Here is a 17,513-nt window from a genome sequence, read left to right as displayed (position 1 = left end):
TACACATGGTGGCACTAGAACTGTAGGGGCAGATCTGAATTTGAGGGCAGCCTGATCTACAGAGTTAGTTGCAGGACAGCCATCGAACATGGAGAAGGATAAAGTGAAAGGGAAGAGAGAGTGAATGAGAAAAAAAAAGGTAAGACAATTGACATACACTTAAAGACACTGCTTTGTTGGCTAAGCTTAGTAATGCCACATGAAATCTTATTAGCACCTGGGAGTCAGAGACCAGAAAATTTTACATGGGAACTTGTCTCAAATCAATAAACTGCTTTTTTATTTTAACTGTTCAGTACTGGGAAGGTGGGTCGGTAAAACTAAAGAGAATCCTCCTAAGAAAACCAAAGCTGTCATGTTATAGAAGACAACTAAATTTATCTTTTGTTTTTCTGAGACAGGTTCTCATGATGTGGCCTCAAACCCATACAGATCCTCACACCTGTGCTTACAGAGTACTGAGATTAAAAAACATATGCTACCCTGCCTTACCCAAGACAAGTAGGTTAAAACTCAACAGTCCTACTTCAGAAAAGAAAAACAATTATGTGCTCACTCTATTGTTTGCAGATTCATACATGTCCCCTTCCACTTTACGAGCATATGCAACAAGATTTTCCATCCGTCGGTCTTTTAAAGCAGCAGGATCCGGAGTGGGAAATATGGCTTGAACACTAGAACATAAAATAGAACAACTGTACTAACATGTCAGCTTTACCCAAATTCACAAGACAAAACCACACAATACTGTGACATTTTTCCTTGACCAGCATGGACACAGTTCATTCATAAAATATAAAATTATTTTTTTGGCTGGGTGATGGTGGCCCAGATCTTTACATAGCACTTGAGAGGAAGAGGCAGGTGGACCTGTGAATTCCAGGCCAGCATGGCTCTGCAGAGTGCGTCCAGGACAGCCTAGAAACCCTGTCTCAAAAACAAAAAACCCCACACTTAATTTGAAGTTGTTCACTAAGTCTCATCTTTACATGTTTTACATGCATGGATGTCCGTGCACCATGTGTGTGCAAGGCCAACAGAGGCCAGAAGATCAGAAAAGGGGATTAGATATACCAGGACTTCAGTTACATACAGCTGTGATGTATCATGTGGGTGGGCTGGGTTAGACATGGTTCCTTGGCATAGCAGCCAGAGTTCTTAAATAAGCCACCCCTCTAGGACTACAAATACTCTTATTTTTCAAAATTCAGCAACAGAATAATGCATGCCCAGTTTTACTCTTCTCTAATGGTATCCCTAATTTTGAACATATTTTTCTTATTTTTGGAGATAGGGTTTCTCTGTATAGCCCTGGCTGTCCTTCAACTCTTATGTACAAAATGCTGGCATTAAATTCAGCGATCAGCCTGTCTCTACATCCTAAGTGCTAGGATTAAAGGTGTTGGGCATCACAACCCTGGAACGTTTTCTTAAAGAAAATTAATATTACAATATTAAAAACTTATTAGTGATAGATAAAAGGTTTTGTAATCATCAAAAGTATCCTCATAAAAATACTTTTGGGACTGCTTTCTGTTAGAGAAATCCAGCTTGGTTTTTAGTACCAATCTCAAAGAGCTCCAGTGGATCAGACACCCTCTTGCACTCACATCCACATACAATAAGCTCACACAAACACATACATGTAAATAAAATTAATTACTTTCTAGTCTTTGTGATTATGTAAAATAGTATGGGGTGCTACATAAACTGAGAAAAATCTGACTTTTCTTCTAGTATAATGAGCCTTTAGACATTAATAGTTCTTTTACATGAATTTTCCTTATTAAAACAAACACCCAGAACTTCAATGGAGCGACAGGGACATCAACTCACCCACAAAACTTTCAGCCCACAATTTATCCTGTCTACAAGAAATGGAGGGATGGAAGATGGAGTAGAAACAAAATGGTGAACCGATAACCAGTCCACCTGGAGGTCCATCCCATGGGAAAGCACCAGTCCCTGACACTATTACTAAAACTCAGACACTATTACTAAAATGCAGAGACCTATAGCCAAACATTGGGTAGAGTTTAGTGACTCTTCTAGAAGAATAGGAGGAAAGATTGTGGCCCCTAAAGCGATTGGAACTCCACAGGAAGACCAACAGAATCAACTAACCTGGACCCTTGGGGCTCTCAAAGAGACCTAATCACCAACCAAAGAGCATACAAGGTAGGGCTGGACCTAGGCACCCCACCCCAACAATATGTAGCATATTTGCAGCTTGGGCTTCAGTCTGTTATTAGTCTGTGGAATACATAATTTTACCCGGACTGCCTTGTCTAGCCTCAGTACGAGAGGAAGTGCCTATTACTGCAGAAACTTGATATATCATGGTGAGGGGATACCCAGGGATGACTCTACCCTGTCAGAGGAGGAAGAGAGGGAAAATGGAGAGAGTTGGAGGGGGCCCGAGAGGAGGGCGCAATTATTGGGATATAAAGTAAATAAAGAGAGAGAAAACATCCCAATAACGACGCAAACATGTTTAAGAACTCATAAAGGAAGAACAAAAAAATGCAAATTTCCTATTGTAGAATTTTCAGATTGTAAACTTGGGTATGGTGGCCATCATCTTTAATTTCAGTACTCAGCAGGTAGAAAGGCAGGAGAATCTCTAAATTCAAGGCTATCCTGGCCCACACATCCAGTTCCAAGACAACTAAGACTAAAAAGAGACCCTACCTCAAAATACAAAACAAAACAAACAAACAAAAAACAAAAAACAAACAAAAAAACCCTACTATATTCCCTGCAAAATATATGGCAACAGCAGTTTTTAAAAGACTTAAAAATGTGTGAGAAGCCAGGCAGTGGTGGCTCATGCCTTTAATCACAGCACTTGGGAGGCAGAGGCAGGCGGATTTCTGAGTTCAAGGCCAGCCTGGTCTACAGAGTGAGTTCCAGAACAGCCAGGGCTACACAGAGAAAAACCTGTCTCAAAATAAATAAATGAATAAAATAAAAAATGTGTGAGAAGGGCTAGAGATAGGGCTCAGTCATTAAGAGCACTGTCTGTACTTCTAGAGTTCAATTCCTAGCAACTACGTGGTCTCTCACAGTATCTGTGATGGGCTCTGATACCCTTTTCTGATATGCAAGTTGTAAGTGAAGATAGAGTACTCACATACATAAAATAAATAAATAAATAAATAAATAAATAAATAAAATAAAATCTAACTAACTGAGCCATACTGCCAGATCCAAAAATCAATGATTTTTATTCAACATGTTTGTTGTTCATGTGTGCAGTCTATGGAATGAGTGTGAAGGCCAGAGCACAGCACCCCTTCAGGAGTCAATTCTCCCCTTTCTACCAAGTGAGTCTGGGGTGTGGACTTGACAGCAAGAGCCTTTACCCACTGATCTATCTCATGAGCATCAGATAAACAATTTAAAGTAAATTTAAAAGTAGTAAAAATAATCTAATTAATCTGGAATCTAGGCATATTAATTTATATGGTAGTGAAAAAAATACTTTTAAAATAAAATTAAGAAAATTAAGAGAATAGACCAGGCAGTGCTGGTGCATGCCTTTAATTCTGGCACTTGGGAAGCAGAGGCAGAGGCAGGCGGATTTCTGAGTTCAAGTTCTAACACAGCTCTTATGAATGATACATGCCACAGTCTTTTTTGTTTTTGTTTTTTCAAGAAAGAGTTTCTCTGTATAGCTCTGGCTGTCCTGGAACTCACTCTGTAGACCAGGCTGGCCTCGAACTCAGAAATCCACCTGCCTCTGCCTCCCAAGTGCTGGGATCAAAGGCATGAGCCACCATGCCCGGCACATGCCACAGTCTTACTTACAGTTTATGAACAAGGTGGTTTCGAAGATCCTGAGTAATATCTTCATGCCACTGTTTTCGAATTCCAGTACTAGATGGCTGAGCTGCTGTTGGCAAAGGACCCAGGGAGGCCACACCAGCATTTTCACTCATCATTGGGCTTTAGAAATCGAAGAAAAAGTAGGTTTAGTGAATAAGTATTGGAGACAGACTTCACTTAATTAGAGCTAACAGTAATTACTTTGATGAATGGTGACTGAGTCTATTTAAGGGGCAAGTGTATGAGACTACACGTTTTGCGTGTGTGTACATACTTCAATAAAGAAAAGTGTTACATTTCCTTATGAAGGATGAGAGTGAATTCTTTATTTAAAAACCCAAGTCATGTCACTAGGCTGTGTTGCCATGTAGACACATGGTTAACTTTCACAAAAGCCATTAAGCAATAACTGAAAAGCACATTAGGAGAAACATAATTTTTGAAAACCTCATACATGTGCACAATACATTCTGATGATATCCATCTCTAAAGAATGCACTAGATCTAGGTGCAACACTGCAACTCCCTGCTTCTGTACCTGTGGGGTATAGATTAAACCAAGTCTGTGACTCACATGTCAAGTATATATGTGTGTATATACATACATACATACACATGGACATCCTGCTCATTCCTTTCCTTAAAGCTACCTGCAAATTAAGAAATCTAAATAAAAGAAGAAATTCTTAAGAATTTGAAGGGACTCAGGGCACAACTTACTTTTGAGAATTTATAGTTGAATGCAACATGGAGTCAGAAAGAAGATTTGGCGTCTGAACCCCAACACCTCCATTTACACCCATAGGACTAGCACCTAGGGCAAAACAAAGCAACAAAAGAAATAAAGTAGGTACCACAAAAACAATACCATAAACAAAGAAAACAACGCAATTAATAACACATGAAGTAAAAAAAGAGGCACAGAGGTTGGAAAAAGGACTCAACTGGTAAAGTGTTGGTATACAAGCAAAAGGACAGAGCCCAAATCTCACACACATACATAAAACATTGCTGTGGTGATATCAAATGTCACTCTATTGCCAAAAGGAATGATCTCCAGACCTCATTGGTTAGCCAATCTAGACAATGAGGAAGCTCCAGGCTAATAAAGAAGCCAGAGACTTGAGCCAGGCTTGGTGGTGCACACCTGTGATTCCAGCACTTGGAAGGCAGGGGCAGATGGATTTCTGAGTTGGTGGCCAGCCTGGTCTACAAAGTGAGTTCCAGGACAGTCAGAGCTATACAGAGAAACCCTGTCTCGGAAAACAAAACAAAAAAACCTCAAAAAAAAAAAAAAAAAAAAAAACAAAAGAAGAAGAAGAAGAAGAAGTAGTAGTAGTAGTAGTCGTCGTCGTCATCAGAGACTCAAAAAATAAGGCAGAAAGTGAAATAGGAAAACACAGACTTTGTCTCAAAAAAGGGGGTAGGGAGCATGACATTTCTAATTCCAGTACTTAGAAAGCAAAGGCAAGCTGATCTCTAAGTCAGAGGTCAGCCTGGTCTACCAAAGTGAGTTCCAGGACAGTCAGAGTTACCCAGAGACCCTTTCTCAAAACAAAAACAAACAAAAATTGAAGCTTGAAAGATGGTTCAGAGGTAAAAAGCACTTGCTGTTTTTGAAGAGGATCTGGGCTCAGTTCCTGACATTCACATGACAGCCCACAATTATACAAATTTCCAATCAAAGAAAGTTAATGACCTCTTCTGACCACAGGCTCTACAGTGGTGAACAGAAATGGGCAAAATCCAGAAAAATAAAAAATTAAAAAACAAAAATAGGACTGGAGCCAAGCGGTGGTGGCACACTCCTTTAATCCCAGCACTTGGGAGGCAGAGGCAGGAGGATTTCTGAGCTCGAGGCCAGCCTTGTCTACAAAGTGAGTTCCAGGACAGACGGCCACACAGAGAAACCCTGTCTCAAAAAACCAAACCAAAAAAAAAAAAAAAAAAAAAAACCCAACACCACCACCACCACCAACAAACAAAACAAAACCAAACCAAACAACCCAAAAACAAACAAAAAGGACTGGAGAACTTGATATGGAATGCTTGCCATGCTAACAGGAGTTCTCTTTGAGCTCAAATTCCACACCACCTACGATGGAGTATATATACTTGTAATCTCAGTGATGGGAAGGAAAAGACAGCACAGTCCCTGGGGTTCTGTACGTAGTCAGCAGAGCATAAAGGGCATGCTGAAAGTCCCAGTGAGAAAATATAGAACAAACAAGATAGGCTGGAGATATGGCTTAGTGTTAAGACACATGCACTTATAGATAGGGACACATGAACACACATAAACATGCGTGGGGAGGCTAGAGAATGCTCGTACACAAACACACACACTCTCACAATTAAAAACAGTGAAAAGTAGGGGCTGGAGAGATGGCTCAGCAATTAAGAGCATTCACTGGCAGCTCTTCCAGAGGACCCAGCTTAAAATCCCAGCACCCACATGGCAACTCATAACTGTAATCCCAGTTCCATAGATCCAATCCCTTCACACGGAAATATGCTAGCAAACACCAATACACACAAAATAAAAAATAAGATAATTAAAAAATACTGAAAGTAAAAACATCTTTAAAAACAAAACAGAAGTTGGAGAGCCTAAGAGCACTGACTACTCTACCATAGGATCTGGGTTTGATTACCAACAACAACATCGGGAACTTCAGTTCCAGCGTACTGCCACCTCACTTCTGGACTCTACGCATGTAGTGCAATGACATACAAGCAAGGGGAAAAAAAACCTCATAAATACAGACCTTGTCTGAAAACAACCAAAAAAAAAAAAGTGTGTGTGTGTGTACACGCGCGCGCGCACACACACGCGCACAAAGACACACAAACAACAGCAACCAAAACCAAAAAGGAATACTTCTTGCAGGTACTACAGCACACCAAAATTTAACATTTTAAAAACAAGAATAGCTTTAGCCAGGTGTGGTGGTGCATGGCTTTAATGCCATCACTTGGGAGGCAGAGGTCAGCCTGGTCTACATAACAAACTCTAGGACCATACAGAAAGATACTGTCTGAAAAAACAAAAGTAAAACAAGAACAACTAGGGTTGGCCAATGAGATCACTCGGGGTAAAGGTCCATAAGACACATCTCTGGAAATTCAAACTCAACTATGAAGAACAAAAGGAAGAGGAAGGTATTAAAAAGGTATGAAGCATTGGCAGTAATTGTTTGTAGCATATGAACTATTAAGGGTGCTCTTCATGCTATAACTTAAAAATATTTCAACTCCAAAAATCATTTAGTAAAAAATAAAACAAAGAGAGACAGAAGATGTAGGGAGGGAGAAGGGCAGAAACAGAAATAGAAGAACAGGAACAGGGAAAGGGAGAGGTTAATTTTGATTTATACATGCTATGTTCACATTTAACCAGTATCACGTCTGGACTGGAAGACACACTTACTCATGTTGTTCACAGACCGCATGCCCTGGGGAGACTGTCCAGATGGCTGGCTTTGTTGATTCTTTGCTTGTACCTGGGGTTGTGGTGGAATCTGGTTTACTTGATAGGGTAGTCCAAGAGCAGCGTAAGCTCGCTCTATAGAGCTGGGGTCAATCTGACTAACAGTGCTTAGGCTAGGAGTGGACTGCTGCCCCACTCCTAGAGAGCTAGGGTTTCCAAGCCCAACTGGTGCTCCAGTCAAAATTGCTAGAGAAGACAAAAACACAGTATTAGACCACTACAGTTGGTTAGAAAAAATATTAAAATGCTTAAATGACATTTTTAAAAGTCTTATTATAATGATGTGTCAGAGTAGTAGAAATCTGTGTTTCCCTCCAATTAATTTTTGGAAAAACTTTCTAGATCCATGCTTTATATATGCACATGCAAATTTTTGGTTTTTCAAGTGAGGGATTCTCTGTGTAAAGCTGGCCGAGTTGGACCTTGCTTCAAGTTCAGATCCACTTGCCTCTGCCTCCCTAGTGCTGAGATTAAAGATGTGTGCCACCACGATACATAGCTCCAAATTTCTCTTAACAATTAATACTTAATATTTTTTCTAAGAAAAATATGGTAGCTGCACTTTTTGAATGTAGTATTTTTACTTATTACTTTTCTATGAGAACAATTTTTAAATTTATTTTATAAAATAAAACTCAAACATATACACTGACACACAGACAGACAGACACGCGTGCATGCACACGCACACACGCGCACACACACACACACACACACACAGAGTTTTAAAAGGCTAGGTGACAGTGGCACAAGTCAATAGTCTCAGCACTTGGAATGCAGAGGTAGAAGATGTCTGTCAGTTCAAGGCCAGGAGAGCTACAAAACAAGTTTCAGAACAGACAAGGCTGTCACACAGAGAATATTTTGAAGACAATCAAAAAAAGAAACCCCCGCTAACCCCAATCCAACATTTCTCATTTGATCTACCCACTCAATGCCAAAACAACAATGCCAGGCTGGTGAGATGGCTCAGTGGGTAAGAACACTCAATGACTGTTCTTTGGAATGTCTTGAGTTCAAATCCTAACAACCACACTGTGAACCACCTGTAATGAGACCTGACACCCTCTTCTGGTGCGTCTGAAGACAGCTAGAGTGTACTTATGTATAGTAATAAATAAAAATAATAAATAAATCTTTGGGCCGGAGCAACTGGGGGCGAGCAGTATTGACCAGAGCAAGCAAAGGTCCTAAAAATTCAATTCCATATGAAGGCTCACAACCATCTATACAGCTACAGTATACTCATATATTTGAAATAAATAAATAAATAAAAAGAAAAAACTTGCTTCAATGCTTCAGTTTTGAAAATTTTAAAGAATACACGACAGTACACAATTACAATCCCAGCATTCAGATAGCTGAGACAGAGATAGCAAGTTCAGTGCCAGCCTGGGCTACATAGCAAGGCTATCTCTAAAGGCAAAAAAAATTTTTTTAAAATTTGTCATCTATTGATGGTTTTAAGAATACGAAAATCTTATTTCCATTTTCTTTTTTTAGATTTACTTATTTTACATATGTGATTACATTGTCGATGTCTTCATACACAGCACAAGAGGGTATCTGATCCCATTACAGATATGATGTGGTTGCTGGGAATTGAACTAAGGACGTCTGAAAGAGCAGTTGATGCTCTTAACTCCATTCCAAGAATAAGACATACTTCTTTTTTGTTTTACTAATTAAGAGAGAAATAGAAAATCTTTCATCCAGAATGGCATGGCAGGACCAGAGTCTCAAACAGTCAAGCAGTAGTCTACACTCTGTCAAAGGGCACTAGTATGCTGCTCAAAAAACTTGGTAAAAATCAGCAAGATTTAATCACTTACACTGTTGATTTCGCTTATCCCCAGCATTTTTGAGAGGAAGACACACAGGACAATCATGCCTTGTGCAATTTTTCCAGTGTGAAATGATTTGTCGAGAAGATGCACAATGTGCCACTAAAACAAACAAGAAAAAATTGTTAATTCTTTTTATTTACAGGAATGACATACAACTTAACAAGTGCTCCAAATATAAAGATATTCTAAACTGTAGTGCAGAATACATGCCTATAAAACAGTGACACTAGACATAGAAGTATTCAGTTGGGCAAAACTCTATTGTGTTGAGTAATTGCCCACATGGCTAAACTGGAACAAAACAGAATAAATATCACAAACTATTACAACTTCCTTTCTAACCATGTACTACTACTTACTTACCACTGAGCCATCTCTCCAGACCCATAATTTATTTTCTTATTGCATAAATCTTTCTGATAATATTTATCATGTATAAACAGGTAGTGTAAAAGTTTTAAAGACAGCTCAGTCAGTCAAGAGCTTGCAATGCAAGCTTGAGAACCAGAGTTCAGACCCTAGTACCTTAAATATATCATGTTAACCCCAATGCTTGGGAACTGGTGATGCTAAACTCTCAGAACAAACTACCTGACAGCTAGACTAGCCTAATCAGTAGCCTCTGGCAAATTTAGGGGTAGAAGAATGGCTCAGCAATAGAGTGCTCCTCTACCAAGTACAAGGCTCAGGGTTCAATTTCAGGAACAATACAAACAAGCAAGCATACACCCAAGAAGTTGTATTTTATTGGTCAGGAACTCACCTGGTGTACAAAGTTGCTTTACTTATAAAGGGGGAAAGGCAAAATTTAATGTCAGAACATGTCTATGTCTAAAATGTCATCAACATAATCAAAGTACCAAATAAAAATATCATCCTCAAAGTTACTCACCTTGGCAGGATTTGCCTGACTGGCAATGTGTCATATGGTTTAGGACATTTTTCATGGTACGACAGTGAGGAAGGTTGCACTGCCTCACTTCCCCATTAGCTTGCTCCCGGCGCTGGCACTTGTGAGCATGTAAAAGGAGAACAAGCTGCTGCTGGATGAGCTTGCGCTTCTCTGGATCAGCTGTGTGTGCTCCAGAACCCATTCCTGCGGCAACTGGAGTCACCAGGCCTGGCTGCTGGACCGATGGGGTAGGCTGCTGGCCCTAACAAATGTAGCAAAGATATATTTAACAGTGTTACAAGTGTGCCATCTTTTAACAAGGACTAGGTATTTTCAAATTAAATCCTTGGTGGTGACCTACTGTATGTCAGAATTCATTCTTTAATTTTGGATGGAAAGAATTCAATGTATACACGATAAATAGCTCTTAATCAGAAAGATTAATGGAATAAGAAAATAAATTATGGGGCTGGAGAGATGGCTCGGTGGTTAAGAGCACTGACTGTTCTTCCAGAGGTCCGAGTTCAATTCCCAGCAACCACATGGTGGCTCACAACCATCTGTAATGAGATCTGATGCCCTCTTCTGTTGTGTCTGAAGACAACTACAATGTATTCATATAAATAAAAAATGGTACATATTTATTAGACACAGAGAACTAAACGGAAAGGAAGAACAGGTAATTTCCACATTCTCAGTATTAGAGGCTCAGTAAGGGAACAGTAAGACCCAGAACTCAAGTCAATCTTCTATAGAGCAAGTCTGAAGCCAGCCTGTTACCAGATCCTGCCTCAAAAAACACATAGGGACTGGAGAGAGGTCACAGTTGTTGAAAGTACTTGCATTTAGTTCACAGTATACATATGCAGAACTCAGACTCCTGTAACTCCAGCTCTAGAGAACCCAAGATGCTCATCTAGCCTATATTGGCGCACTAGCCTATATGCATGCACACGTGCACATAAAACACAAGAAGAAATCTTTAAAAAAATGTTAAACAAAAAACAAGTATTGGAATTGAAAACGTGCTACCATGTGTAGCAAATATAGTTTTTACACCTCTTAAAAAAAAAAATTAACTCTTCCCAGTAGAAGTTATTCCTTAGGACAGTGAGGACATATTTTTGTTATTTGGTTTTTTACTTCGTATGGTTTTTTAAATACAAACAATCAATACCACACAAAATACCAAAACTTGTAAAAGTAAATAAAATAAAATTGTTCTAGGACAAATCTCAAAAGTAAAAACAAACCATTTAATTCCTAAGTAGAAATTGTTTGAACCCAAATCAGATACACCTCCACAGGTGTGAGTCTCCATCTCCACAGATTAAAGTTGTGCTCCACCATGCCTAGCATGTCCTCTTTCTTTGGTTTCTTTTAAGGTCTTATCTCAGGTCTGGAATGGCCTGGAACTGGCTATGTAGATATGGCTGGCCTAAACTTACTGAGAGCCACCTTACTGGAAATTTTAAACATGAAAACTGTCCATTACAGATGCTACTTAATGAAGCTTAACCGTAGCCACTCATGCAGTTGGTTCATCCCAAAAGAGAAAAACAAAAAATCATTTTGTTAATTGAAAAAATTACTGTTACACTAATAGAAATAAAACTAGTATTCACAGTCCTTGAGAGAAGCCTTTGCAGTAAGAATCTCCTGCAAGCGCAGAAAGGTTCTTCTTCCTATTCTTCAGTAACAAGGCTTACAGCGAGCCTGCTGAAGGACTCACTGTAGCTCACATTTACTCTGTGAATTAGTCTTCCAACTCATCAGTTAGCACAGCAAATAAAATGCCATGTGGAAATTTTACAAAGTGAAATTCCATTCCAAGGCACAAGGGTAATTAATATACATCATGTATCTTAAGGTCAAGTATATATAATACCAGTGTGTTAAATGCCAACCTAATATGCTCACAAAGTGGCTCAATACGTAATTATAGTGACCTGAGTATACAGTTCAAGATTCACATTAGAAGAAAACTAACTTCTGCAAGCTGACTTCTGACATTCACAAGTTTACCATGGTATTGTGCACACATCTATTCTGCATGCACATAAATGTTAAAAAGAGAAAAGAGCCAGGCAGAAGTGGGGGCAGAGGCTGGCAGACTTCAGAATTCCAGGACAGCCAGGGCTACACAGAGAAACCGTGTCTCCAAAAGCCAAAATGAAAGGAAGAAGAAGAAAGAAAACAAAAAGACAAGAAAAAGTCTTAACAAAATAGTGCTAAGTACTCACCATACTGGGCATTCCCCCACCAGGAACTGCCTTTTTGTCCATTGCAAATGGAGATAAGTTATTTGGTAGAACAGTCTTTGTCTGAATTTGGAGACCAAGGCCACTTGCTCCAATCTGCTGTCCAGAATTCTGAGTGTATGGTGAACCATAAGGACTGGGATTGTTCATCATTCCCATCTACATAAAATTAGAAAAAAGTGTCATTCTCTGTATTACTAAGACATCACCATGACCATACTTCATGTTCTATATTAGAAAACCATTTTAAATAAAATCCTTAGAGTATTCAAAAAAAAAAAAAAAAAAAAAAAACCATAATGAAAGACTCAGGAGTATCGCTTAGCAGGTAAAGGTGCTTACTGCAAAATTCTATCAAGCCGAATTTGATCCCCTATACTTGTAAAAGTGAAAGGACAGGACCAACTCCACGAGGCTGTCCTCTATACCCTCTACACCTGGGTGGTATATACTCTTTTTAAGAATTCACATACAGCCAGGCGTGGTGGTGCATGCCTTTGATCCCAGCACTCCCGAGGCAGAGGCAGATGGATTTCTGAGTTCGAGGGCAGCCTGGTCTACAAAGTGAGTTCCAGGACAGCCAGGGCTATACAGAGAAACCCTGTCTCGAAAATTTAAAAAAAAAAAAAAATTCACATACAATCAAAATAAATACAACACAAATTTTAAAACTAAAACACATTGAATAAAAGTGTATGCTTACCAAAGTATGTATCACAAATTAAGGTTTAAATAGAGCCATGACTACAAAAAAACTTTTAAAAGCATTATCTTCTTTGTGCTCAGTTTATCTGGAGCCATCCCACTATACAATGAAGAATGTTAAATATTTTAAACTGAATTTGTTTTTGCATTCATGAGAGCCCATACATACACACTTGCATGCACTTACCCTAGTGCATATAAAGAAGTTAGAAGACTATCTGAGTCAAAGATACTAGGTCTGGGCAATTGTCTTTACTACCAAGACATCTCACAAGTAAGTCTCTCACTAAACTTGGATCTTGCTGATTAAGCAAAGGAGCCTGGTCTTTGCCTCTCCATTGTTAAGATTAATATGCCACCAGAGCTGGCTTTTTTCTTGGGTGCTTTTGACTAATAAGTCCCTGTGCTTGTGTGGCAAGCATTTACGGAATAATTTTTCTTAACCCCCACGCCAACTGCATTTTCCTACCAGGCTTGGTTCTATGAGGCCTACAATCCTAGCACTTAGGAAGGAGAAGCAGAATTACCAGTTCCATGGCAGTCACATTCCCACTCTTATGTGACTACCTAGTATTAACTAGTAAAGGAAATATTAGGATCACAATAGTGCAAATGTTTTTCTTAAGTAGTACCACGTACACTCTTTAAGATATAATCTCACTATGTAATCAAGGCTGACTTGGAAGTGCAATCCCCCTACTCAGCCTCCCAAAGCTGGATCATAAACATGCACAACCACACTGCTTATTTTGTGAGTGTTCTGTCTGGATGTATGTGTACCACTAACATGCAGTGGCTTTCAAGGACAGTAGAGGGCATCAGATCCCTGCAACTGGTGTTAGGGTTGGCTACAACATAGATTCTGAGAATAGGACCTGGGTCCTCTGAAAGGGGAAGAGAACCAGGGCTCCTAACTACTAAACCTTTGCTTATTTACAGTAGCAATATTTATTCTAAAATAATAATAATATCCATGCCTATACTGAATTATGGTATATTTATAATTGTATCCTTAATGAAAATGAAAATTGAGACATAGTATGAAAGCCAATTTACCACATAACTTTGAATGACACAAGAACAAATAACAATGTTTCTAAAACTTCACAGAAGTAAATAAAGTGTAGACATTTGTAAGCTGCCTCAGTGTCTATAAATAATTATAATGTCTGTGTTCACATAAATCTCAATACAAACTGAAACTGGTATTGTATCTCAGAATATCTACCTTCCCATTATTATACTTTCTGTCACTTGAAGCCTTTTTTCTCTCCCCCAACAAACAGAAGAAAGATAGGACTATATTTGTGTCTGCTACAATGATGTTATTTGATCTCACTTCCCTTTATAGCTGGTAATTCCTGATGTCCAATTACCCACCATAATACAGACACTGACCTAACCTGAAAAGGAAAAGAAAGGACCAGTGTTGCTATCCTAGATCGAAACATTCAATCCTGCTGGGAGCTCCTTCCTTTATATAGGAAGCTGTCAATTAAAAATCAATTCAGGAAGGTCCTGAAACTGATCAGATTCACTAGATCCCTCACTGCCCAAATCAGCAAAAAGCTGTTTCCCCTATACAGAAGCTGAGCTACAGCTTTTCTCTCAGAGGAGAAAAGCTTCAAAGAGGACTCTAAGGCCAGACCAGCTACTTAGGAGCAGCAGAAAGTAGCCAAGCTGCCTGGAAGAAGTTTAGACCAACTGAGGCACGTGGAAAGGATTTTCTTCAAGCTGTAGAGTTGCCTGCAGGGCAATGTCTAGGTTTCCAGCTTTATTACCCGTGCTGGGTGGGCTTTGGTGATGCAGGTGTCTTTGAGTCATTTCTTCTCTTCAACTCATACTCTGGTAATCACCCTAATAACGCTCACTGCTGCACCAAATTGGATTCTGGTGATATTTATGCTTTAGTCTGTGATTCCCTATTTGGGTAGTAGCCATTGTGTGTTGTCTCTCCTCAGGGAAAGTTGTGTCACACAACAACCAGGAAGGAACAAGCAAAAAACACCCTCTATCCCACAAAAGCCTTAAAGTATCATTCTTCCTTTGCTAAAAGCAGTCTTGCACATATTAAATACCCTGTTGTTAATTTCTGCTGCTGCAGAAAACTAGGATTGTAATAAGATACATATGGACACATTAGAAATCAAATATTGGGCTAAAGAGATGGCTCAGGCAGTTCAGACCACTTGTTTTAGCAAATGACTCATTTCCCAAGAATCCACATGGTAGAACATACGTTCCATAATCCCAGACTGAGGGAATCTTTCTCTGGCATTTGGTGTCACTAAGCATACATGTACATGGTGAACATACATACATGTGAGTAAAACACTCATACATATTAAATAAATGATTACAAAAACAAGCTTTAATATCAGCATCCAGAAGGATAGGACAAGAGACCTGAATTTGATAGCTCTTGAGTTTGAGACCAACGTGGGCTACATAGCAAAACAAAACAAAGCCAGACTTGGTGGCAAATGAGTATGAGTCTCCCAGCAGATCAAAGGCCTTAGACCCCCCCCCCCCCCGGAGCTATATTTACAGGGGTTTGGGTACCAATCATCATAGATCCTGAAAATTCAGATCCAATGTAAGATCAGTACAAGTTCTTTAACTGTTGAGCCATCATATCTCTACGACACACTCTGAATGTAAAACTTTACAGATCTAGAACTCTTAGTGCTGGAGATAAAGAGCTCAGTTAATATAATTCTTGCCTGACACCCATGAAGACCTGGATTTGACCATCTGTACCCCATAAACTGAGTGTGGGTTACTTGCATGAAATCTCAGCATTCAGAAAGTAATGGAAGGAAGATCAGTGTTACACAGGAAGTTGAAGGCCAGCCTGGGATAGTGAGATCCTGTCTTTAATTAAAAAAACTCTAACATTACATACAGAAATGTATCACAGATTGATGCCAAGAGTAAATTCTAAAAATTATATTATCACTATTTGGGGAATGGAATTTACTCTCTTAAAGTAAATACTCACTTGAATGAAGCTCAGAAATATTTTAGGGGAACTGGTGATCAACCCTAGGTTCTTGTTCATACTAAGCACACTTTCTACACTGAACCCTGAGCTACATCCTAAATGTAGCAAAATCCATCCCCACCATCATCCTCCTGTTTTTTGAGATAGTATCTCACTATGTAGCTTTGGCTATCCTGAAACTCTGGCAGACAAGGCTGGCCTTTAATTGAGAGATCCATCCATGTGGCTCTGGCTCCCAAGTGCTGGACTCAAAAATGTGTGCTACCATGCTCAGCTTAATATTTATCTTTTTTGCCCCATGGTTGTGCAAATCTTTAAACCTGGTACTCTGGAAGCAGAGGCAAGCAAATTTCTTTGAGTTTGAGGCCAGCCTCATCTACAGAGCTAGTTCCAGGACAACCAGGGCTGTTCAGAGAAACTCTGTCTCAAAAAACAACAAAATAAACAACAAAAGCATCTTAAGTTGTGAATTTCCCTATTGAAATGTAAGCTCTATGAAGGTAGAATTAATGTTTTGCTCACTGCCATGTATTCAGGATATAATCTGTGAAAGCACAGAGTGGAGAGATGTCCTGGGACAAGACGGGAGGTTCACAACTGCCTGTAATACCAGCCACACGGGGAAATCCTGTGCTTCTGGTCTGCAGCTTCCATGTGTACTGCATATGAACACACACACAATGCATATGTACACACACAATGCATAATTTAAAAATAACAACTTTTTTTTTTTGGTTTTTTTGAGACAGGGTTTCTCTGCATAGCCCTGGGTATCCTCGAACTCAGAAATCCTCTGCCTCCCAAGTGCTGGGATCAAAGGCATGCAACACCACTGCCCAGCTAAGTAACAAATTTTTAACACACTGACTTAGGTTCCTCCCAATGAATCTCTCTCTCTGTTTAACACTTGTCTGACATAATTAGGTAAGTTCCACATTATCTCCACATTGACAGCTGTTCTATACAAAAAGCTAGGGAAGAGCAGCAGCCGAGATGTCCCTCAACTAACAAATTTCTACAAAAATTTATACATATACACAATGGAATTCAGCTGTAACTGAAAATTAAATTTGAAGGAAAATGAAAGCATGAGGTAACTCAGGCCCAGAAAGATAAATTCCACACAATCTCTCATATGTAGATCTTAGCTTCAAATATTTAAATTTGTAAGTTTAACTTCAGGGCACATGCAGAGGTGAGAACAACACAAAGATACCATGGTAGGATGTTTATGTGTGTTAGAGGGAAGAGAGCTTAATACATTTGATATGGTAGAACAAAGAACACTGTGGATAGAAAAGTTTTGGGAGTTGGGGAAAAGGCTAGTCAAATCTAAGAATATATGAAAAACCCATCTAGAAACCTGCTATTCTGTTAGCTAAATAAAAATACAATTTTAGAGGGCTAGAGAGATGGCTCGAGGGCTAAGAAGACTGACTGATCTTCAAGAGGTCCTAAGTTCAATTCCTAGCAACCACATGGTGGC

General features: G+C 39.3%; 1 protein-coding gene across 5 annotated transcripts in view; it reads right to left on the bottom strand.

Annotated features, from left to right (window-relative positions):
• Window positions 1-17,513, bottom strand: part of Ep300 (E1A binding protein p300) — a 65,869-nt gene that overhangs the window by 31,404 nt on the left and 16,952 nt on the right. For 4 of the 5 annotated variants that reach the window (XM_006521089.2, XM_006521090.3, XM_030248611.1 and 1 more), the window contains exons 3-9: window positions 12,301-12,477; window positions 10,058-10,319; window positions 9,151-9,264; window positions 7,259-7,504; window positions 4,549-4,642; window positions 3,811-3,948; window positions 557-674 (exon numbers count right to left, since the gene is read on the bottom strand). In XM_006521089.2, coding sequence (XP_006521152.1) covers window positions 557-674; window positions 3,811-3,948; window positions 4,549-4,642; window positions 7,259-7,504; window positions 9,151-9,264; window positions 10,058-10,319; window positions 12,301-12,477 — 1,149 coding nt within the window. The remainder of the gene's footprint in view (window positions 1-556; window positions 675-3,810; window positions 3,949-4,548; window positions 4,643-7,258; window positions 7,505-9,150; window positions 9,265-10,057; window positions 10,320-12,300; window positions 12,478-17,513) is intronic. The other variant, XM_006521091.3, reaches the window with a different exon arrangement.

This window comes from Mus musculus, chromosome 15 (genome assembly GCF_000001635.26).
Source record: "Mus musculus strain C57BL/6J chromosome 15, GRCm38.p6 C57BL/6J".
NCBI classification, from domain to species: Eukaryota; Metazoa; Chordata; class Mammalia; order Rodentia; family Muridae; genus Mus; species Mus musculus.
This window is presented reverse-complemented; position numbering and strand designations above follow the sequence as displayed.